At 49.3% G+C, this 24178-nt stretch overlaps 1 protein-coding gene across 1 annotated transcript; it reads right to left on the bottom strand.

The window, feature by feature from the left end:
• Positions 1–2093: 2093 nt before the first annotated feature.
• ISX (intestine specific homeobox) lies at positions 2094–22444 on the bottom strand. Its single transcript, XM_032493857.1, is given in 6 exon segments — positions 2094–3123; positions 3125–3313; positions 4219–4335; positions 5940–6091; positions 21288–21598; positions 22371–22444. Coding segments are annotated over 6 exon segments (993 nt in total). The 3' UTR covers positions 2094–2973.
• Positions 22445–24178: the final 1734 nt, after the last annotated feature.

Genomic DNA, 24178 nt, shown 5'->3' with positions numbered 1-24178 from the left:
GTTTAAGGTAGATTATAAATATGGCCACACACTTTGAAGCTCTTCCTGTCCAGTCAAGAGGAGGACTCTCTTTTTCCTTGAATCTGGGCTGGCCTTGTGACTTGCTTTGATCATTGGAGGCAGCGGAAGTGACAAGTGAATTCTGAACCCAAATGTCAAGAGCCCTTGTACCCTTGGAATCATGGCCACTCTGAGGAAGCCTCGTGTGGCCCAGTCACCCTGTCACTTCAGCTAACAGCCTGCCAAACCCCAGCCTGTCTGTGAGGGAAGCCATCCTAGATGACCCAGAGGCCACCCGGACCACAGACACATGAGCAAGTCCAGCCAAGATTAGCCGAGTCAGCCCAGCCGAGACCAAGAGCCCAGTCAAGCCTGAGCCGTGAGCCGAAGAAACCATTGTGTCAGGCAACTAAGTTTTGGTGTGATTTGTTATGGAGCAAAAGTTAACGTGTGCAGAAACCATCATATTCTGATGATGTTTTTCTATATAAGGATCTCTTGATCATTTTCTTACTCAAATGAGATCATAATGCTGTTCTGAAGCTTGGCTTTTCCATTTAATGATGTGTCTAATGACAGTTTTCCATGAGGTATATTTCAGTCTCTTTCATTATTTTTAACATCTGGATGAAGACGCGATTCAATCAGGGTCTTATTTAGGTGGTTTCCAGTATTTGGTGTCACAACGCCTCGGTGAACATTCTTATAGACAGTATTTACATACACGTGGATTTATCAGATAAGTTCTTGCCAATACAATCACTGGGTCAAAGAGATGTGTATTTAGAATATTGGTAGCCATCAGGATATCTTCCAAAATGATTTACTAATTCATACTTCCTTATATATGTGAGTGGCTATTTCACCAACCCCTCACCAACACTTTTAAATATTTGTCAATTTGAAAGTTAAGAAAATTATCTTTCATTACTGTTTTATTTATGTTTTAAAATTATGGAGGAGGTTGAGACAATTTTCATCTGTTTCGCACCCATTTGTATGTTTTTCCTGTGAATCTTTTTTCTGTTCTTTGCCCGTTTTCTATGGCTTGTTTAACCTTTTAAAAAGTTGAACCATCAAAGTTCAAGGAATCTGAAAGAAATGTTACTGTAATTCTAAACACTTTTCTAGATGCAGACTTTTTAATTTGAGTTCTAGAGGATTTGAAAGGCAATGAATAATAATTTCCTAACTTCATAGTGTTTTCTGAACGCAAAACACTTTGCTCCATCAGCTAATAGAATCTCACAGCTAACTTCTAAGGGTAGGTCCTCTTATCCTCAGAGAGATTACGTCGTAACTTTGGGTCAGGAAAAATTGTGAAAGCCTTTGAAATGAGCATGAAAAGATTGTTGGGTGTAGCACATTCTTCCAGCATCTCAGCACCTTTCATTGTCTTTGAGCTATTTTTCTGCTCTTTAAATTGTAAAAAAAAAAATCTGGTAGTAATGCAAATGAGTCTTGTCCATAGAAATGCAAATGAACTATGTCTGAGGGAGATACCTTTGATTACCTCCCTGTGACCAGGGCCCTTTTTTGTTTTTTTAAAATCTCTGTCTGTAATTCATTTCAGCTCCTGATTGTCTTTGTATGCACATCTGTTCTTTGAATTCTCCTTTGAACTGTTCTGATGGCTTACTGGCTCCCTCATTAATAACTGAGTTGAATAAAACTTGAGTACTTTTTCATTTTATATCTGAGTGATTTTAACCTTTAAAAAAGTGACCCTTTAACTTCTGACATTCTGGTTTCCTGAACTTCTTCTGCCTGGCCCAACCCAGTTTCTAGAGGAGGGAGGGTATGTGACCAGGAAAGGAGATGGGGACTGTGTCAACCTGACTGGGCCACAGGGCGCCCAGAGATATGGTTAGACATAATTCTGGGTGAGACTGTGAAGATGTTTCTGGGTGAGATTAGCCCTGGAGTTTAGACTGAGTAAAGCAGATGGCCCTCCCCTCTGCCCCCAGGCCCATGTGGGTGGGCCTCATCCAACCCATTGGAGGCCTGAATACAACAAAAAGGTGGAGGCTTCGTTCTCTCAGCCTGATTGTCTTTGATCCTGGACGCAGGTCTCCTCCAGCCTTTGGTCTTACACTGGAGCTTGTACCCTCTGCTCTCCCAGGGTCCCCATCTCCAGTTTGTCAACTGCTAGTCACGGGACTTCTCAGTCTCCATGACTGTGAAAGCCAATTCCTTATAAAAAAAAAAACCACTCTTTCTCTCTTTCTTAGGCTTCTCAGGACAGAGTGAGGCTGGCCCCTTGTACAAGTCCTGGGAGGATAAACTCTCAGAAGAGCTTACGCTCTTACCCTTCCTTCAAACCAGGAATCACAGCATCCCTCCCCAATCCGGTAGAATAACCGAAGACACTAAATTCTGTTTACATTTTAAAAGAAATGTTTCTGTATTTCTCTCCCTCTTTAGGACATTAATATCAAAGCCAAACAGAATGTGTTAGACGTGGGCCTCTTGCAAGGTCACTGAGAGAATGTTCTGCTTGCAGGGGAAGGTCATTACCATCCCTTTGATCAATCTGGACTGAGCTCCTGGGGGCAGAGCCTCAGTGGTTTCTGCCAATAGTCAGTTCCATTTACGAAGTGCTCAGCTAAATGAACAAACAAGCTCTCCTTGGCCTCCTCTGTGCTGCTGTTCTCATCATGGTTCACCTTACCAAGGTAAGAGCCAGAAGAGCCCTCAGAAGTCATCTTATCCGACTGCCTTGTGTTACAGATGAGGCCCAGAGAGGGTGAATGACCAGCTGGAGGTCACACAGCATGTCAGAGGAAGCACAGGTGCAAGAGGATGACCTCCTCATTCCAGAGCTCATCCTGAGACCTCACACAGCATCTATTGTTCAAGCAGAAGGGCCACACCGGCCAGGAGAGATGAGAGCTTCCTTTAATGGTCATCTTGCTGCTGAGTCTCATGCAACCTTCCAAGGGAAATGCACAGGGTGGCTTCCTGGGCTATGGGTCATCTTTGAAAGATCGTGAGGTTGATTCCCCGAGGTCTAGGCCATCTGCCTTCACCTGGATAGGAGAGCAGCTCCACTGGGGAGAGGATGTCCGGTTCCTGTATGAAGGTGGCACAGAGCCTGCCCCATTTGGGGTGCGGAGGTGGAAAACAAGCAGAGAGCAGGGATGCAGATCTGCTGGTTGACAGGGCCGAGGAGAGGCTGGGCCTCCCATGGGTGGAATGGGAGGAGGGCCATCCGGGCAGGGATCCAGGCAGGGGCCAGCTGACCTTGGGCCGGTGGATAGCACCCAGTGGGCGGAGCCAGCCTGGGCCGTGCAGCGGGGAGCAGCATGGGACCCTGTTACAAGGAAAGGCCAGGAGAGAGCAGTGAGCCCTCAGCTTTATTCCGGGCTGTCCCGCGGCTTCCAAACCTTTCTGGTGACAGCTCAGGGTGGGTAGGGGGACCATCTTGGGGAGAAGTGCCCTGGGGGACTGGGCGGGGCCAGGAAACCTGGTACCTCGGCGGGCATTTACAGCAATTGTTTGCCTTGGAAAAGTCACTCTGCTTCTCAAAACCCAGTTTCTGCATTGGCAAAAAATGAAAAAAAATTAAAAAAAAAAAAAAGTCCTACCTCATAGCGTTACTATGGGTATGTACAAATGTTAACCACTGTACTATTTTGTGTACCACTCCCTCCCCTGGGTTTAGCATCTGTATACACTCCAAATATGTGTTGACTCGGGACAGCTAATCCTTAGAGAGCACTTCCTAGGTGACGAGCATTCTTCAAGCCTCCGGCATTTCAATCTTATCCTCCTCAAAACTATGACCCTTCTTTGAGGGGCGCAGTCACTCTTTCAGGCCGCACTGCTGCTACGGGCAGAGCTGGGATTCGAACCTAGGCAGCCTGACTCCTGAGCTGACGTGCTCGACCTCCATGCACCGCCCTTTATTCTGTGACCCTGTGAAGTTTTGCACAAGTAATTCAAATTGGTCCGGGGAGGAGGGAGAGGACTGTGATTGTTACTCAGTGGATGAGGACATGGGGACAGAAAGGCAGCGACTTCCCGCAGACTTTCTGAACATCCATGCCCAGGATCTTTCTGAAAAAACCGCCCCTGCACTTTTCACTGCAGTCAGACTCCGCCCCCCACCCACCTGCCCCCCCGCCCGGTGTTTCCTCACTTCCGGGTCTGGATGGGAGGTTCCTAGACAGCGGCTCCCCCCAGCTCCGCCCCCCACCCGGGGCCTCAGCCACTCACGGCCACGTCCGGGTTTGTGGGCGGGGCCAGGTCGGCCTCACTCAGCTGCTGCGAAGCCCCCAGGCTGCCAGTCTTCTCCTGCTTCCTCCACTTGGCTCGCTGATTCTGGAACCAGATCTGAGATGAGGGCGAGAGAAGATGCAGATAAGCAAAAGGGATTTTCTCCATCTATTACCTACCCTCGAAATGTATAATAACAGCGCCTTCCAAGGGACTGGCCCTTTGCAGTTTAGAAAGCTCCGCGGCCCCCAGGATTTCTTTGGATCCGGCCCGCCTTCTGAGAGGGGACCCACCCCGGATCACAACCTTCAATGCCTCCGGGGCTGTGAGGGCTCCTGGGAGGAGGAGGGGAGTGAAGCAGCTGGGAGTCGGATCTCTGGGCATGCTGGGGTCTGTGGTGAACAGAGGCTAAAGAGGGCAGCTTCTCAGTTCTCAACCAACAGTCACCATGTGGACATGTGAGCGCAGCGTTGCAGCCTCATCCAATATCAAGCAGAAATCTTGATTTTTATGTGAAAGCTCTGAGATTTAAAATACCGTGCAGCTCAAATGAAACCCATCTGTGGGCTCTTTCCTGCGGGCAGGGCACCAGTTTGCAACCCTGTGGACCCGGGGGCACCTGTAGGTTGAACGTTGGCAGTTCCCTGTGTCCGTGAGTGCCCTGTTGTTCCTGACACGTGGCCGTTTGTACTTGGTCCTTCTGCTGAGGCAGCCGCTGAATTCTGGGCTTTACAGCAGAGGCAGGTGCTGCCCACTTAGCTGGTGATTGATTTCAGATGGGAAGAAAAAGGGGGCAGTCCTTAGACAGAAGAAAAGTAGGTTTGGATGAAATAAAAGGTGGAATGTTGACTTGGACCCTGGCGCAGATTTTGAATTCCAATGAGTTCATCATATTTGTTTAAAAAATAAAAAGAAGGGTGATTTAGAAAACTTTCAGAGAGAGTGTCAACAGTGTAACAGTTGGATCTGGATTTGCTGGAGCTGTACTTACAGAACTGGGGATGTGTAAGAGGACAGGGTATACCCCTGGAGAGGGACAAGGTACTGACTCTAAACCTCTGAGCGCCTCTGAGTTCAAGGTAAAGTGTTGACAAACTAAGGCCTCGGGCTAACTCTGGCCTCCATCCTGTGATTACACAGTTTGTACATTTTTAAATGGTTGGTGGAAAAATCAAAACAAGAATAATATTTTGTGACACATACCAATTGTACAAATTTCCAATTTTAGTGTCCATTGGTAAAGTTTTATTGGAATATCACCACGCCCATTTGTTTACAGACTGTAAGCCATGGCTGCCTTTGTGCTGCAAGGGCAGAACTGAATCACTGTGACAGTGACCGTCACAAAGCCTACCATAATTAGCATCTGGCCCTTTACAGAAGAAAATTGTTGAGCCCTGGTCTAGATTGTCAAGACCTATTTTGTGAATGAGGCCTCGTGGTGAACGACTACAGCCAAGTGGAGAAGAAGGGAGTGGAAGCAGATACAAATGGTCATCATCCAATCCATCTCTGCTTCCACCCACCAAGGGGAGAAACTATCTTATAACTATGGTGACCTCATTTCCTGGAAAGTAATATTTGACCAATATAACTGTATTCAGGGGATAAAGCCGATGGAAGACTTCAGAGTGGGCAGCCCTGGAGGGAGCAGATATGTGGGGTCTCACCGATGGCCCCGAGTGCATGGAGGTGGGGGCTGAGGGTGGGGATGGCTGTACCTGCACCCGAGCTTCTGGGAGTTTGATCCTGGCTGCCAGCTGGTTGCGGATGTGGACATCGGGGTAGTGGGTGAAGTGGAAGATCTTCTCCAGCTCGTGTAGCTGCTCTGTGGTGAAGGTGGTCCGGACCCTCCGCTTGCTCTTCCTCTCTTCTGGATGGAGGAGGGTCCAAGATGGGTTAGTGATCTGGGTGTCAGCATCTCAGCCAAGCCTTTGTGCCACCTTGTCTCGTCCCTTGGCTCCTTGGGCTTGGAGTTTTACAACATTCTCTTTCCTAGAAACCCTGCCCTTAGGCCGACCCGCTCTTCTCCATCCTGGACAGTGTGGCCAAGAATGACCTTCTAGAAACTTCTTTGGTTGTTCTTTCTGCTGCTCAGATGACTTCAGGCAAGTTCCCCTTGTCCACCACCAGGGACGGCAAACCACAGCCTGGGGGCCAAATCTGGCCTACTGTCTGCTTTATAAATAAAGTTTTATCTGAACACAGCCCCACCCATGAGTTTAAGGATTGTCTGTGGCCACTTTCGTGCTATAATGGTAGAGTTGAGTAATGGCAACAAGACCACAAAACTTAAAATAATTCCCATCCAGCTCTTTTCAAAGCTGGCCGACTTTGGTCTACAAAGTAAAGACTGAACTGGTCAGTAGTCAGTGCCTTACAGCCTGTTTCCAGCCTCCTGTCCAGCCTCATGTCTACTCAGGGCCCCGCTGCATCCTATGTGGGGCCGAGTGCAAAAGGGAAAAAAAAGCTTTTTCCTTTCTTCCACAGTCTCTGTCTTGACCTGTCAGGGTGTTTTTTTTATTTGCTACTTAAGGCCTTGCTCTGTCGGGTACAGGGGTACTAATAGGGTGAGTGTAGACCCTCTCAGTCCTCCAGGGCCCACCCTTCAACTTGGCGCCAGCGTGCACGTGCCTGACCGTGACCCCCCTCACATCCATGCCCTCCCCGCCCCCGCAACACACACAGGATTGAGGAGCAGAGGTCCCTGGGTAGGGGCGGGGCAACAGTGGCCGAGAGCCCATCCCAGGCAGGCAGGGAGGCAGTGAGAGGGGCACTGAGTGTGAGTTTGGGGCCCAGGCCTCTGGTGCGTGCTTCCTGGTCCCATTGGATTCACTCACGAAACACAGTTTCAAACGTGAAATTATTAACAATTTTAAGATGGTGACTGTAAGCTTTAAACACCAAGTGCTAGGCCTGCTTCTGAGCACAGGGCCCTGTACAGCTACACTGGTCACACGCAGGCCCGTGAAGCCAGGTGAGTGCCCGTGTGCGTGACGGGAAATCAGGTATCCAATCTGGACATGCTAAGTCTGAGAGGCTTACTGGCCATTCAAAGCAAACTATCAAATAGGCAGATGCTTATATGCTTGGAGCTCAAAGGGGGTCTCAGGCCTGAGGTTCAGATTTGGGAATCATCGGCACATATTGGCCTTTGCAGTCAGGGAGTAGGTGAGATCACTTAGGCAAGAGGTATGTTTGGGGAAGAGTGGAGGGTCTGGGAGTGAGCCTTTGGCCCCTCCACCATTTCAAAGTTCAGCAGCCAGCGGGGAACCCAAGTTGAAGCGCTGCCATTGATAGCCAGGGAGACCACGTTCGTGTGGTCCCGGGGATTAAAAGAAAGGATGAACAGCATGACATCAGGTAAACTCTCCAGCCAATCACTCTCAGTCTATTTTTGGGGAACCTGACCTAAGACAGGAGGAACTCAGACACGCAAATATCCATAGAAACCATGGGAGAAGAGAGGCTTGGACAGAAAAAAGTGGTCATAGACTTCATTTTATTTAAAAAAAATTTTTTTAAACTTTTTTTAGGGGGAGAGGAAATTAGGTTTATTTTTTTTTATTTTGGTGGAGGCTGGGGATTGAACCCAGGACCTCATGCATGCTAGGCATGCAGTCTGCCACTGAGCTGCACCCTTCCCCTGGTCGTAGACTTTACATAAGAGAAATTGAAGAGGAGGAAAAGCAAGAAACAATCTGGTGTGCTTATTGAAACCTATTAAGTGCCAGGTATAGTGGAAGACCTTGTACCTTGGCCTGTGTGTATGTATGCATGTATATTTCCCCTGCCTTGTTCCAAGATGGATTTGAGGCTTGTGGTCCTGAATTTGGTATTTAGGAGGTCATTGAGGTCCACAGGAAGATGACTTGGGTAGAATTAGGATGGCAGAAGCCAAGTCAAGAAGAACAATTTTGTGTTATCCCCAAACACACTAAACACATCTGATACTTAGTGGGAACTTCAGCAAGTATCTGTTGAATTAAATTGGATTGAGGTGTGAGTGGTTGGGTTGAAGTGGATGCAGTGAATAAAAGAAGAACTTATATTTATGTCTTGAGAAGGTTCTAGAAAGGCTGGGGAGGTTGGGGAGAAGTTTGGAGTGCGGTGTGGAGCATATCTGAAGATGAGAAGAAGGAATTGAGGAGGAAGAGAGAGGGCTATGGTGGGGTGTTTGGAGCAGGACTGAGAGGTAGGCTGGTCAGGGGCGGTCATATGTTGTTGACTTTTTCAGGACATCACAGCACATTTTCAGGTCAGGGCATCTGCAGAGAGGGAGGGAGACAGGAGGGGTTAGGGGCTGGAGGGATGAAGAAGGGCTTTGGAAAGCCGCTCTGGAGAAGGGCTAGGGAAACTAGGAGAGCAAGGAGAATGGCCCTGCTTGCAGCCTTGCTGTACCTCCTGATGGAGCTAGGACAGGGCGGACACTGGAGGAAGCACCACGCCAGGTGGGGTGGTTTGTCTTCCTGATCATGGACTTCTGAGGCCAGGGTTACAACTCGAGTCTTACTTGGAACAAAGACCATGTGATGTAATTTTAGGAACTGTAGGAAAGATACAGCTCCCCCTCCCCAAATCACCTTCACTTTCGGCACCCACTAGAATTCCTACCATTCTAGTGGACCACCATGGCTCCTGAGTTCTTTCTCACTACTGTAGGAAAAGTTTGCCCTCAGAAAGTGATGGCGAGGTGGGGAGGGTATAGCTCATGTGGTGCAGTACGTGCTTAGCACAAGGTCCTGGATTCAATCCCCAGGACCTTCATTAAAAGTAAATAAAAAAGTAAACCTAATTACCCCTCCCCCCCAAAAAAGAGAAAACGGTGAATCTTGGTACTTTCTGTCTTGGCATCCCTCACTCATGTTGGCAGGACTCAAACCCTCCGGGAAAGGGAGCCCACACTTGCCTGCTCTACTCTGTCTCTCTGTATCTCTCTGTCTCTGTCTCTCTTTTTCTACTGTGAGCTCCTGGAGGGCAGGGACCATACCATAGACTTGCTGAGTAACTGGGACCTATGGGGAGCTTAATAATTATTTGCTCTAAATAAATAAATGTGAAATCAACCCACTGGGCAGGTAAGACACTTTCACAAGAAGCAACGCTGAATGATTTATTTGACCTTTTTTGCACTGTCAGATGTCACAGGTCAGATGTCATATGTCAGAGAGATTTCTGAAGACCCGAAGCAGCTGGAGAGGAGGGGGTGGATCTGAACTTCTACTGAGGCCTCCTTTCTCCACTCAGCCCACTTTCTTTTGCCCTCAAATGAGGTAAAACCACCACAAGCTATGAACTGGAGTACGCACTCAGTGAAAAGTGGATTTCACTTGTGATGGTTTAACAGCTGAAGAGATCCACTAACTTTCGTGTGTGTGTACTTAGTAGCCACCCTGGTAGCGCTGGATGGTAGGAAACCCACTCAGCTGGATATTGGAAGCCCTGAGCTCTCTTCCTGGCTCCCTTCTACAGCATGGGTCATATTTTATTTACTCTCTGGGCCTCAGTCTCCCTATCTGTAGAATTGGGGTCGGGGAGAGAAGGGTTAAACGATCAAGTCTCGAAGGCCAAATCCACCCTGACACTCTGTAATTCTCTTTTTCTTCAGGTAGAGGCTGAATGGCTTGAAACGCCTTGCCTCGGGCTTGCCCGGGGTACGAATTTGCTTGGTGAAAGCGAGAGGGCCAGAGAGGAGAGATTTCAGCTGAGGATAACTCTGCTGGCTCGGATGATCCTGCATCTCTGTGACTTGACAAGTACACTTCAGAGTCTGCCTTTGGACTTGCGCCTCCCTACCACCCCTCGTGTTTACTCTTAATCCAATTTTTTTATCCCCTCAAAGTACTTTACTCATTTTTTCTGACTCTTGGGAGCTTCTTGGGAGTTGCAGGACAGTGAGGTTTCAGCCATAATTATCCACTAGAAGGGACTGTGAACCGCTTGATGTGATCTGATCTCCCTCACCCTCCTTCTCTATCTCCCTCCCTCTCCTCAAGTCCACCCTACTTTTTAAATAAAGAAAGAGATACGTATTCTCTGGTTAGAACTGGTGGTGTATTTAAGGGATAGAGCCAAAGCAAACCTAGAAGTGATGTAGAGAGAAATGGAAGTGTTAATCCATTGCCAAGATCTTACTGAATGTCTTCTGTGTACCCAGCATCTAATAGGCACTGAGGGCCTGTCTGCAGAAGTACAGAAATTAACAAGCCATGCTGACAGTATCTCATTCATTCATTCATTTATTCATGAGCTCAGCATTTTAGATGATACAGTGCAGTTCTATAGAATATTGCAAAACAAATTCACAGAATGGAAGATTCCAGGTTGGATGGGTAAACTGAGTTGTCAAGGATACGATGGAGCTGGGATTCCTTTGAGAACACAGAACTTTGGAATAGAGGCTACTGAACGGAAGACGTAGTGTGTAGAATGGGAATAAGGGAAAGTAAGCAACATGGAGAACAGAGGATTAGAAACAGAATTTAGGTTATATCAAGAATAAAGCAACTCTTCCCTTTTCCCCAGAAGGAAACCTAGGCAAACAAGGGTTCATGACCAAGTATAGATTCCTTAATAAAATAACTATTTCAAAACTTGCATGTGTGTCACTAAGGGAGCCACTATTAAGATATATACGGCTTTCCCTGGGACGAAAGAGGGGAGTCTAAAATTCACACTGGTGGGGAGATGGAGGCTGAGCCCCAAGGGGACCAGCCTATAGGACTCAGAATGTCAAAGCCCCTCCCCTAAGACCAAGCGTGGGTTTTTGGGTGTCAACAGTCAACACTGACTTTCTCCATACAGCCCTTCTTGGGATGTTACTTGAGCCTGAATATCCCCAAATTGGAGAACTATAAAATGGAGTGGTAGGGAGAGGGGTCCTGGAGCTGACGTCACTCTCAGTGAGCGGGGGTCCCTGAAACATTACTAGTGACACTCAACCAGAGAGCAGCTTTGGGAGACAGATAGACTTGAACTTGAAGTCAGGGAAACAAGATTAGGATCTAAGGCTGGAAATGTTAAAAGTTCAACCCCTTAGATCTGCATTGTTCAATATGGTAGCTACTATCTACATATGGCTATTTAAATAAAGTAAATAAAATAAAATAAAATGCAGTTCCTTAGTCACACCAGCCATAGGTCAATAACTACATATGGCTACCATATTGGACAGTACCAGTATAGAACATTTCCATTATCTGAGAGAGTTCTATTGGGCAATGCCACTCACAGTTTTCCCATTGGATTCTTCACATTCGGGGTCTCACATTAAGTTTCTCTTTGTGTTGCAACTTCTCTCATTGCCACGTATCTCCAGGAAAGAGTACCCATCAGTCATAGAGCTGACTTCCATGGTGTCGGAAAACCGGAAGTGCAGGGAAAGTAAGAGGAAGGGAAGGCTGACCCACCCCCATCTCTCTGCTGGTGCCTAGGGACAAGGGGAATGTCCAGTGGAGAGTACAGTGCCCAGGAGCTCTGGGCGGTGACTCAGAGTAGAATGGCCTGCCTATGGGCCACAGGACAGGGAGGATAGGGAAGGGCAGAGTCTGAGAGGTCAGCTCAGGAAGGATGAAGGTCAACACTGAGGTTTTCCCACCATGTGCAGGAGGAGGCTGCTCTAGGAAAGGAGTGAGGGGGGCCAGCAAGGCTGACAGTTGGGCTACAGACCACAGTGGGTGATAAGAGAGAGGAAGCAGGTGAGAGAAGGCAAAGCAGCATCAATGGCACATGGAAGAGAGAAGAAGGCAGAACTCAGGACTCTGCAGGTAGACTTTTGGAACCAGAAGGGACCTCATTAAACAAGAAGCTGGAAGTACCAGCTCACTGATGGAACTGCTCCATGCACGGGATGATTCTTAATTCCGGGGAAGGGCTGGAGTGTTCTGGGCCCCGGCTCAGAGAGGAGGACAGTGGGGTGGAGTGGGATAGGGTGGGAAGGAGTGGTTGGAGGAAGGGGGCGGGGAACTGCCACCCTTTCAAGTTGCTCCTCTTGGGGTTATTAATTGTGCGAGCTGTGAATCACACTTCAGTGGGTCTTCAAAGAGAACGAGTCAGCAGAACTTAATTAAACCTGAGCCGTTTAGCACATCGATCATAAGAAATACACAGTTTACACAGGTGATTAGGCCACCTAATTATAAACCTATGTTTCTTCGCGCTCGGCTCCATCCCCGGATCGCTCCTTCTCTGCGGTCTGCTAATTGGCCCTGTCTGCTCAGTTAAAGGCCCCAGGGGCTTTGCCAATGGGCTAGGACTCTGGAAATGGGCCTTGTCCTAGTCTTCTCAAGGCAACAAGTTCCCTGTGGGGCCCTCCTGCAGGGATATCTCCTGGCCAAGACAGGTGGGGTGTGGGGAGGAGCCTCCCAGGGCAGGCGGTCGCTGGCCAGTGTACTAGGCGAGCTCGTTGGCGCGGCACTCAAGGCCCTTCTTTCCCTTCGGTCCTCACTTCTGTTATTTCAGTCCCACTTGATGACTTCTAGATTCTAGATTCTAGACTTCTAGATTCCCCACATTGACCATGCCCTTTACCCTCCGATGTTTGTTCTCACTACCCCGCATCTGGAATGCCTATCCTCCTCCTTTGGTAAACTCCTGCTCATCCATCAAAGTTCAAACCAACCCAGGGTTTCCTTCTTGCCAAGGTCTGTTGTGAATCTCCACGTGGAAACACAACAGGCTTTAAAGATATATATATATATATATATATATATATATATATATATAATATAAAAACACATATATATATAAAATAAAAAGTATATATATAATGTTAAATTTCAGTGTGCAACAAACCAGCCTCCATATTTGTAAAAAAAAAATAAAAACACACACACAACCAAAAAATCTGTCTCTACCTATGTTTCACAATGTTTAACCTATACTGAAAAAGAATATGAAAAAGAATATTTATGTATGTATAACTGAATCACTATGCTGTTCACCAGACACTAACACACATGGTAAATCAACTAAACTTTAATTAAAAAAATTTAAAAAACCCCAAAATGTTAATGGTAGTTATTACTGGGTATGAGATGGTAGAGTTATAGTTACATTTTCTTTTGTCTTCTTTTTGTTTATCCGAGCTTAAAATTTTTCTGTAATAAAGGTAGATTACTTGTGTCAATAAACAACATCAAAGAGAATTCAGCCAGGGTGGAAAGAGATGAGACCAAATAAACTCCGAAAATAAAAATGGTCAAGAGACCAATGGGAAGCTCACCAGCCACAGATGTGCGCCCTGCTCCCAGGGGTGACTGGTTTACTGTCTCCTCTCTCAGCAGTGTGAAGATTGTTATTTTCCACATGTACGGTCTCCCTTTCATAATATTTTTTAACTTATGGATCTCAGCATATTTGTCTCCCCTCCCCCCACTCTGCCACAATTTTTATTTTTTATGTCTTCTTTTCTTTTGTTAAAATAGCAGTTATGCCTTTGTTTAAAGGACATTGTGTGGGAACCCTACAAAATGAATAGCGGTAGGGCTCGTCTATTGATGCCTGTCGGGGCACTGGAGTGCAGCCCACTGGGTCTCCCCTTCACCCAAGGCCGCTCTGATCATGCATCTCAGCGGAAGTCTGAAATTTCCAAACATAGGTTTTAAAGATGCTGATGGGTATAGATAAAGAGCAAGGCTCTTAAATTGGCACACATGACCTTCAGTCTGTCTTGTTCCTCTCATCTCCTCTGGCATTGCAACATGGTTCCTAGACTCCAGCCACCCTGAATTTCTTTGTTTCTCAAAAGAAATATTTCTTTTTATTTCTCCAGGCTGGTGCACATGCTTCCCTCTGCCTGGTGAGCCATCTCAGATGTCCCCACCTTTCTGAAGCCTGCCTTCAGATAGAGTTTGTTACACCCTCCTCTGCATGCTCAAAGCACTCTGTCAGGTTTGTATGTTTATCTGTGTGATTACAGTGTGGCTCCTGTGACAGTGTGCTTGGATCTGGGCATAGAGTCCTGGGACAGGGTAGCCATGGGCTGAATTCACATGCTTTCAAAATGCCATCGTATTTGAACCGATAGAATTGTTTTGCTTGCTGAGAAGTTGTGCGTGTCCATGTGTATGTTCTCCTCCTGCCCTCATGACTTTCCATTCTACATTTGTGACAATGCTGGGGAACAAACAGACCACGCAAGCTGTGAAGCTGGAGGAAGTTTCCTGATGTGACACAGGAAGTGTCACAGAACTTCCTGTCAGTGGAGGACTCCGTATTTAGTTACCCTTCCTGCTAAGAATTGAGGAGGAAGTTAGCTAACTCTTCTCTCTATGAAAATACATACAGAAAACCAACCCAAGTACAGGTACGCAGAGTGCCCAGATTAAAGGTATTCAAAGGGTATCCGAAGCCCCAGGGAGAAGAGCCATTTCTGGTCAAAAAATGATTAACTCCTGCCACCTTACCAGGAGTATTTGGTGGAGTAAACCTCTTTAGGAACATACCATTGATTTAAAAAAGAAAGAAAGAAACTTTCTGAGAGTTTTATATATGGAGACTGAAAATGACCTGTGAAGAGTTATAAGGGCCCTGAAATAAGAAACCATCCTCCCAGCATGGAACAGTGTGAGAGAAAAAGAGGATCAGCAAGAAGAAGACTCCAGACCAGGACCAAAGGCACACTATTCTTTCAGTCATACCCTCTGGCTTCAGTTGACTACTTTAGAGATGGACATCTCACTCCAGCTGGGCCAGTAAGTCCCTCCTCTGGGACTTCTGAACTTGGGACTTTAGAGAGCTTGAGGGAAGACACTGGAGGTTGATGTAACTCTTGGAGCTACTGGGGCCCACGGGGAGAATGATGGCTGGAGTGAGAAAGGGTTGAGCCAACTCTCAGAGAGAAGCAACAGGAGAAACTTGATGATGTTATAGATTTTGGCTCCATCTGGTTTAAGCCTGCATAGGATCCTGCCCTTCCTGTGGCTTAGTTTGGGAAACAATTTCTTAATTTTCTCCAAGGCAACACATTTCCTCTTCTCTTTTAGCTAACCCAAGATAGTTTTTGTTAGCTGGAACCCAAGCATTCTCATTCATCTTGGTCATTGCACATTTTCTTGCCTGACCCCCTACAATGGCTCTTGATTCCTTTTGGGCTACAAATCAAAGCAAAAGCAAAAGCAAAAAAAATCCCCACCATGGTCTACGAAACTTAGCATGGATTGGTTCCTTTCTGGCTTCCAGATTTTATCTTGCACATTTGGACATCTCGTCTACCACGAGGTCCTTGTCCTCGTGGTTCTCTCTGCATGAAACTCATTCCCTCTTTCCCCCTACTCAGCCTTCAGATTGCAGCTCAATTACGGCCTTTTCTAGGAAGACCTCACTGGCCTCCCTGATGGACCAAATCTCCCTTGGAATAGGCCCTCAGGGTACCACGTCACTCTCTCTAACACTTATCACCTTTGTCATTGTACTTCCCCTTGTGATTAATCAGTGGCCAACGCAGCCCCTGCTAGATTGTATGCTGGATAGGGCTGGATAGGGCAGGGCTTGTGTTTTGCTGTCTAATATCATCCCACTCCCAACTACGTACCAGTGGTGGTTTTAAGGTAGGTTTGCAAATTCTTAGACATGCCTCCCTTTGAATTCTTTTCTCCTTTGATGCAGGCCCCACTTAGCGACTCACAGAACAGACGGACGGCAGTGGAAGTGCTGCTGTGAGGTTTCTCAGGCTGGGTCACAGAGGATGCAGCTCCCACTTGGCTCTCTCCAAGAGAGAAGCCACTGCCATCTCAGGAGGACACGCAAGCACACGTGGAAAGCCTTGCCTGGGGAGGAGCTGAGGCTCCTCCAACAGCTGGACCAGCTAACTTGGAGCCATCTTGGAAGCAGATCCTTTATCCCAGTCTAGACTTCCAGGTGACTGAAGTCCCAACCAACATCTTGCCTGCAGTCTCAAGAGGGGCTCTGAGCCAGAACCACCCAGGTAAAGTCATTCCCAGGTGCCCCTGAGCCCTGTAGGAATGTCCCCACGGCCACGTTTGGTTGTGGCTCTGTTAGCTGGAACTGAGAGAGGGTGTCCGGTGGTAGGAGACCAAACCACGCTTATCCCTGGGGAAATGCAAACTTAGCTCTGCATCCTTTCTGCTCCTGTCTGCTCTCTTGGAAGACACTGGGTCTATCTGTCTGAGAGCCAGAGTCTTTACTGACAAGTCAATGAGACGCACCTATGTGGTGGCCACAGCCCTAAACCAGGGCTCCCTTTCCCAGGGCTTAGAGCAGAGTCTCTGATTTTGGTTCTAGGCAGTGCAGAGGAGGAGGAGGAAGAGAGGGACAGGAAGGAGAAGAAGGATGGGAAGGGAGTGAAAAGAAAGAGGATGGGGGCAGGGGAGAGAGGGGACAAAGAGGAAGATGGGAGGGACAAAGAAGTGAGGGAAGATGAAGTGGGTTGAATTGTGTTCCCTCCGAGAAGGTAGGTCCTAGTCCTAAACCCTGGTACCTGCGAATGTGACCTTATTTGGAAATAGTATCTTTGAAGGTATAACTAAGGCTCTTGAGATGAGATCCTCCTGTGTTTCAGGTGGGCCCTAAGTCCATCGGCTGGTTCCTCATGAGGGAAAGGAGAGGGAGATTCGACACAGACCCAGAGGCGAAGGCAGGTGACGACGGAGGCAGAGGTTGGAGTGACGTGTCTATAAGCCAAAGACAGTGTGTTGGCTGCCACCAGAAGCTGGGAGAGAGGCACTGAACGTTTTCCCTCAGGGCCTCCAGAAGGAACCAGCCCTGTCAACACTTTGGTTTTGGACTTCTGGCTCCAGAACTGTAGGATGATAACTTTCTGATGTTTTAAGCCACTCAGTTAGTGGTAATTTGATACAACAGGTGCAGGAAACTCAGACAGAGGGCGAGGATGAGGGAAAGAAGAGGAAAAGGAAGAAGAGGAAGGGGGACAAGAGCAAGGGCTTCTAAAGGGCAAAGGACACGAAGGTTCAGAAGTCGGTCAGAGGGATGCTCCGTGTGCCTGGAGGATCTCTGCCCTCTGCCTGTTCTTGTTCCAATAAAGTTAAATTTTTTTTCTTTTATTGAAGTGTATTTGATTTACAATGTTAGTTTCAGGTGTACAGTAAAGTGATTCAGTTGTACGTATACATACATATAAACATCTTTTCTTTTTGGATTCTTGTCCATTACATATTATTACAAGAAATTGAATAAGCAGTTCCTTGTGCTATACAGCAGTTCTAATAAAGTTTTATTGGAACATAAACATACCTGTTCATTTACACCTTGTCTACTTTTCAGCTACGACGGTAGGCTTGAGTAATTGCAACAGAGACCATCTAGCCACCAAAGCTTCAAATTACTATGTGGCCCTTTGTAGAAACACTGCCAAACCTGCAACAGGATATTCTCCCAATCCCAGGAATTCCATGGTACCCCTGGTCACCCCGACCCGACAAGACGAGCAGAAGTCGGCACTGTCCCAAGGTAGTGTCGCCAGGACTCTTATTGCTGCTGACCCACCCCCACTCTAGGTGGGTGGTCACTACGTCTGGTTCTGTTCACCACCGCCTCCCCAGCCCCCAACCTGGCTCAGAGTAATCAGTCAGCGGTGATTCACTGAGTGACTGAATGACCTATGAATGGAGGACAGAAGACATCTGGGTCTCCTCCAGGCCCTAAGATCTGTCCTGCTTTACCCACTGAGGTGGTCTCTTCCCTGCGCATCTCCTCCCCTCTTCCCCCAGATGTCACCATGTCCCTGCAGAGGGCTGTCAGTGGGACAGGTGCAGAGATGATCTCTCTCTTCCCAGGGTCGGAGCCTCCAGTACAAAGTGGCTTCCTCCCACCTGGGTCTTCCTTGACTTTGGAGGGTCCCCGGGCTCCGGGGACCTTGCCTCTCTCAGGAGGCATGAGTGGGCAGCTGAGCTCAGCATCCCTTCAAATTGGGAGACCCTCTTGAATTTCTCCATAGGCATCAGACTGGGGAGGGTCCAAGCCTTAGATTATGAGGGTCCCTATGAGACAGGGAAGAAGTAGGGAGGTGCAGCTTTGGTCCCTGCCATGAGAAGTGACGGAGGGCCAGCACCGGCCTTGGCCTGGGTCACTGCCCTGGCCCTGGGTCTGGGGCGTACTGGCTTGGAGCACAGAACGAGCTGCTTTGCCTCCCCGGGCTCCCGCCTCCTCACAAAATGGTCCTTGGACCACCTGCATCAGAATCATTTGGGAGAGTTTGCTGGAATAGACTCCTGGGCCCCGCCCTAGACCTAGAGGCAGAATCTTAAGTGCTGGGCGATGGACTGCAGCGTTTCCAAGAGCTCCCTGGGTGATTGGGACCCAGAGGTCCCTGAGGCACTCCCTGAAGCCCTTTAAGTTTTAAGTGGAGACAAAGAGGAATTTATTCTCTGTTGTTATTGTCGGAGGAAGGGAGGGACTTGGATGCACCATTTCTGTCCTGTTGCCCATTCCCTGAGGGGTCCTGCATACTGTGTGTGGGTGGGGGGAACAGGACAGAGTGGTGGAGAATCATTAGCTCGGCCACCAGCCCTGGTGGGGGTGGGGCCCCCTGGGGGGCAGGGAGGGAGAGGGAGGTGGTGAGCCGGTTCGCCCTGCCTGGTGTGGAGACATCCTCTGGAGACAGGAAGCTTCTGCTGTGGCAAATGACCACGAGTGACCCTACCAAGGCTTTGCAGCCACCGGCTCCTTGCAGAATTGGCCATGGCATGTCAGAGCAGGGAGGGAACGTTCTAGTTCTGCTCTCTTGTGTTTCAGAAGAGGAAACCAAGGCCCAGTGAGGGGAGCGGCTTTCCTGAGATCTGCCTGCGCATCAGTGCCAGACTGGCTCTTAGAGGCCAGGTTTCTGGAATCCCAGCTCCCCGTCCTCCCTGCCCCTGCCCAGCATCTCACGGATTCCTGCTCCTTTGTAGATCCTGCAAGTTACCTTTACAGTGTCTGACATGCTGGCTTCCCATCTTCATTATTATTTGTGTAGCATTGACATGGACTTTTTGCTTTTACCTAAATAAATATTTATTTGAAAAGAAAACCTCACCTCATGACCATCAACGGGTAAGTGGTATCGTGAGTCAACAACAGAAGGTGAGTGTAATTGGAAGGATGGACTAGGGGTTGGGGATTTGCAGGTATTAACTACTATACATAAGACAGAGAAACAGCAAGGTCCTAAAGTATAACACAGGAAACTACATTCAATATCTTCTAATAACATACAATGAAAAAGAACCTGAAAAGGAATATATATGTATATACATATACATATACATATATATATGAATTGCTATGCTGTACTCCAGAAACTAACACAACATTGTAAATTGACTATACTTTTATTAAAAAAAGAAAAAAGAAAGAATTACAGAACTATTGACCTAAAAAAATCTTTGCCTGCCCCTCAGAGTCATCTTGCAAACCACCAGGGGGACCCTCGCTAGTCTTTCGGAAATGCTGGAGTCCAGCCTAGCGGGGGGAGGTGTGGATTTAGGCCACGTTCAGGAGTAACCTAGAATGGATGGTCTCAGGCCACCAGCATTCGATTCTAGTGCTAACTCCTCATGCGGTTTTTGCGAGTGATTGGTCTTCTCGTCTTGGTTTTATCATCTGTGAGGTGAGGCTCACAGCTGTGACAGGTGGATGGAGCAATGGCCACGAGATGGCCGAGAGAGCCACGGGGCACCGTCTAATCTTACAACTAACATTTTGTCAAGAACTTACTGGGGGCTCTGCTCTGGGCCCAGCAGGCTCGTTGATATGGGACAAGCCAGCATCTTCAGGGAGGTTTGGAATGAATGGCTTCCTTTATTTTTAATTTTTTTTTTTGTCCTTTGTTTTGTCATCTGCCATTGTCAGGCTAGGGGAAGGGAAGCTGCTCTGGTAGGGGACGTAAGAGCTTTCCTCTCTCTCTCTCAGATGTAGATTTTATGTAGCTGCAGCAGGAGAGACTCAGGTTAGACTCTCAGAGGCATTGTTTCTGTGAATGCTCACTCAATTCACTGGAAGATATTAACAAACTTCTGAAAATTAAACTGGGACCCTTTCCTATTGACAGGCTCAGCTACTGGGAAACCCTCCAGTTCCCCGGAGATGCGTGGGCCCCACCAGGGTCTTCCCCTTGCTCTGCTGCTACACGTAAGCCCCATCTTGGGAATCTGGAGGAGGGAGAGAATGGGGCTCCGTGGATAATTGGGGAAGACATCACAGCCCCACTGAGCTTCCGTTCCTTGGACTGAAAGGGTGGAAAGACCAGAGGACCAGGTGAGTCTTGTGAGATCCTCTGGGCTCATCGCCTATCAGATTCCAGTGGCCCCTGGAGACATCCCCGGCTCCTCGTCCTCTTCCCTCACTCAGCCATCTCCCTGAGGATGAAACCGAGGCCAGAGTGGGCAGGGACTTTGCTGAGGTGGCGCAGCAGGCCAGGGGGAGAGCCGAGACTGACCGTGGATTCCTGACTCTCAGTGGTGTGTGTGTGTCCCCTTCCATGCCCTCCTTGAGCCAGCTCTCAAGGAGAGGCCTGAGATCTGGTCATTGTGACTTGAGGACACGCTCTGGGGCTGGCACTGGCCTGGGGTGTGAGCAGGGTGGGCAGCCGCAGCCACTAGAGGCCGTGCCGGCTGCCAACAAGGGAAAGAGCCCGCCAGACCAGGCAGGTGTCTGGGGGCAGTGGGATCTGGGTCCTCTGCTTTGTGACTGTGTGACCTGGGGGCATCACCCACCTCCTCCCTTTCACGGATGAGTTTCCTCATCTGTCAAGTTATGATAATTACATTTTTCTGCTGAAGTTAAAGAAGAGACATGCGCAGCCTCTGGGACGGTGCCGACCACACCAGAAGTGCTGAATAAGTAAGTAGTAACTAGTGTTCTCCACTGTGGCCTGGTTACAGGGACAAGGCCCACGTCCCCACATCTGGCCACTCACTGAGCATTGGTGTCCACGTCGGAACAACCACAGTTCTGAGCTAGTGAGAAAGGTATTTAAGATGACCAGCCCAGTGCCTGACATCTCTTTGAATTCTGAAGTTTTCTCTTTTGTTGATTCAGAGCAACTTTCTGCCTCAGCCCAGCTGGATCTGGGAGACCCAGGAGTGGATAAGAAATGGCCAGAACACACTTACCCTGGGGCTGGTCCTGCGGGGGTCTCTCAGGCCCGGAGTCTGCCGCAGCTGCTCGCCCAGGGCCCTGTCCACCTGCCCCTTCTGGCCTGGCCACATCACTCCGCTCAGCAGGCCTCCTCAGGATCTCCTCAATAGAGAAGGACAGGCCCAGCTTCTTCGGGGCCTCGCAGCACCCAGAGTTCTCCATAGCCCCCTGGAGAGCAGGGCCCACCTTGGCGCAGTTCCCAGGCCACAGCGAGGTGGGCAGGGGGGCTCTGTGGGTGCCCCGGGCAATGCCAGTGGAGAGCGGCGTCCTTCCTTTCCTGAAACTCCTGGAATCAAGGGGGCGAGCAGAGGTGGGGAACAGGGATCCTCATGTCAGTTTATCCAAACATGGGACTTCCCTGGGTCACCTCAAAAACCCCTTGGATCAAGGAGGGGGGTCACGTCGGGAAAGCTGGAAGGGGCTGGACCCCGTGCCCAGGGACTCAGAGCCCTCGGTGGCTTGATGTCACAGGAGACAGCACTGCCAAGCTGGGTTCAGCCTTACTTCGGAGGATCTTCTCCAGGGCGGTCACTTGCACTGTCCCCAGCCTAGGCCGGGGCCCTGAGGTCACGGCCGGTGGGGAACACGACAAAGAGCTGGCAGGAAGAGGGCGCCTCCCCTCCTCCCCCAGGGGATCCGAAGGCCAGGTGTCCACCTTTGCCCTTCCCCCGGCTGGTGGCCCTTACTGCTGGCCCCAGCCAGGCCTCTGGAAGGCTGGCGTGCCACCAATGGGCCTCAGGAAACTGTCCTGGATTTTTCTCGCTTCCGTTGCTCCCAGATTCCAGAATAGGCCTTCCGGAGCGCAGTACTTCCGCTGTCCTGCAGGTGGAGGCTGAGGAAGGGGGTCACTGGGTCAGGGCCAGGCTGTCTCCCTGGGACGGGGCTGGGCTGAGCACTGGTGTCTGAATCTCCCCTGGCATCTCTGGTCTGGACTTCACTTTGTTCCCATCTCTCTTTGACTTCAACTGCACAGGTCTCTCCACAGGCTCCTGGCCAGAAGTGCCTCTCCTTTCTTCTTGGGATCCTTTCTTCTCTTTTCCTGCTTGCATGCCCCTTACCTGCCTCCCAAGACAGCACTGAAGGGACCCTTTCTCTCTGTCCAGTAAACCATCGGCTGGGAGCTGACAGGCATCGACTCGTCCTTGCCAGGAGTTCTGTTCCCAATTACTGTGTAACCAAGGAGGAGGGGGCAGTAAAACGGCTGATAAGAGAAGAAACTCTCCACCCACTTCAGGCCAGGGATGCAGGTGTCAGGGGGAAAGGAGTCGGAGGCAGAGGGAAGACGGAGGATGGGAACTAGGGGCTCTGGGGAGGTGCCGTGCTGAGGAGGCAGCCAGGTCTGAGCAGGACAAGGGAAGAGGGGGTGAGCTGTATAGCCAGGAAGTGTCCCCGGGCCCCATAAAATGTGTTTACTCAGCCAGGAGAATTTATAGTTCATGTATAAGTGGGAGGTGTGGCCAGGGCGCGGTCCCCCGGGTGTCGGCAGTGGGCAGTCCCTGACTGATGTGCTTTTTCTGGGCTTGCAAATATCAGAGTGGGAGAGGTCTTCTGTGGTCCTTATGGTGTGTGTGGAAACCGAGGCCCAGACCAAAGGAGTATAGTGGATGTCATTGCATGGTCTCATCTAAGCACTCTCTAGGCAAGCTCCGGAGTTCCATGCTGGCCACAAGGTACCATCTACACGAGGGTGACAGATGCCCTTGGAGGGCCTGCAAACCTGAATTGGGATGTTAGAATCCAGACCTTCTTGCAGAGGGTTGGGGAGGGGAGGCTGAGCCTCAAGGAGAGTCAGGAGAGTGAGGGACTCACCCTGAGATGATGGGAACCAGGTAAAGGCCCCCTGTCCTGCTTTGGGAGCTGTGCCCCTTGGACATGTCAGGCTGTCTGACTGACCTAGGGGAGTCTGCCTCTGATGCAGTCACAAGAAAACCCTCAAATCATGGGAGCTTCATTGCTTACCTATGTCATGGTCAATGCAGCTGGACAGTCATTAGGGGCCCCAGGCTCCCACCATCCTCAAATTGTGGGCTTCAAGTTTTCCAGGGAAGAGGAGAGATAAAAGGAGGGAATTTTAATGAGTCAGCCATGAAAGTGGTTAAGTAATTTCTGTTCATAATCTGTGGCCAGAACGAGTCATAAGCCCCCGCCTAGATGCAAGGGGGCCGGGAGAGGGAGTTCTCCTCTGTGCCAGGAGGAAAGTAACCCAGTGGCTGATGCACAGTGAAATGCCTGCTGTGTATCCTTTGTGGTCAGGGGGCCAGAGTCCCACAGAAGCCAGCCCCCTCCTTGGCGGCTAAAGGAGTTGTTGCATTGGGGGGGGGGGGCAGGTTTCCTTCCTCCTGCAGCAGAGAGAGCTGTGATGGACACCTGCGGTGGCAGGTACGAATGAGGACAGGCTCTTCAGGGGCTGAAGCAGCAGAGAGGAGTGGAGGCCATGGAGCCAAGGGCTGTACAGGAACTGCCTCACTTAATCCACCCAACAGCCCAGTCAACTGGGGTCACTGACACCACTTTATAGCCGAGGAGATGCGCCCAGAGAGGTAGCAGGTCACCCAGCTAATCTGCTGAAGAAGCAGCGGTCAAACCCAGATGAGTCCAGCTCTGGAACCCTATGCTCCGTTCGCTTTGCTGTAACCCCAGAGATCATCTGGTCCAAACCCCTCACTGTATGGATGAAGAACCATGCCTCTAAGAGGGAAGTTTCCAGAGTTACACCTTTTCTTTTCAGCATCTCATTTGAGTTCCTTATATTTTCTCTCTCTCTGGGGTGAGCCTCTCCCTGAGGCAGGCTAAGAAAATACCCTACTTGCTCTCCTTCTAAACCATCGTCCCCATGGTTAGCCCCACAGCCCTGACATTCACATGT

The sequence above is a fragment of the Camelus ferus genome, chromosome 12 (genome assembly GCF_009834535.1).
Source record: "Camelus ferus isolate YT-003-E chromosome 12, BCGSAC_Cfer_1.0, whole genome shotgun sequence".
In the NCBI taxonomy this organism is placed as follows: Eukaryota; Metazoa; Chordata; class Mammalia; order Artiodactyla; family Camelidae; genus Camelus; species Camelus ferus.
The sequence above is the reverse complement of the archived record's forward strand: the minus strand, read 5'-3'. Positions and strand labels throughout refer to the sequence as shown.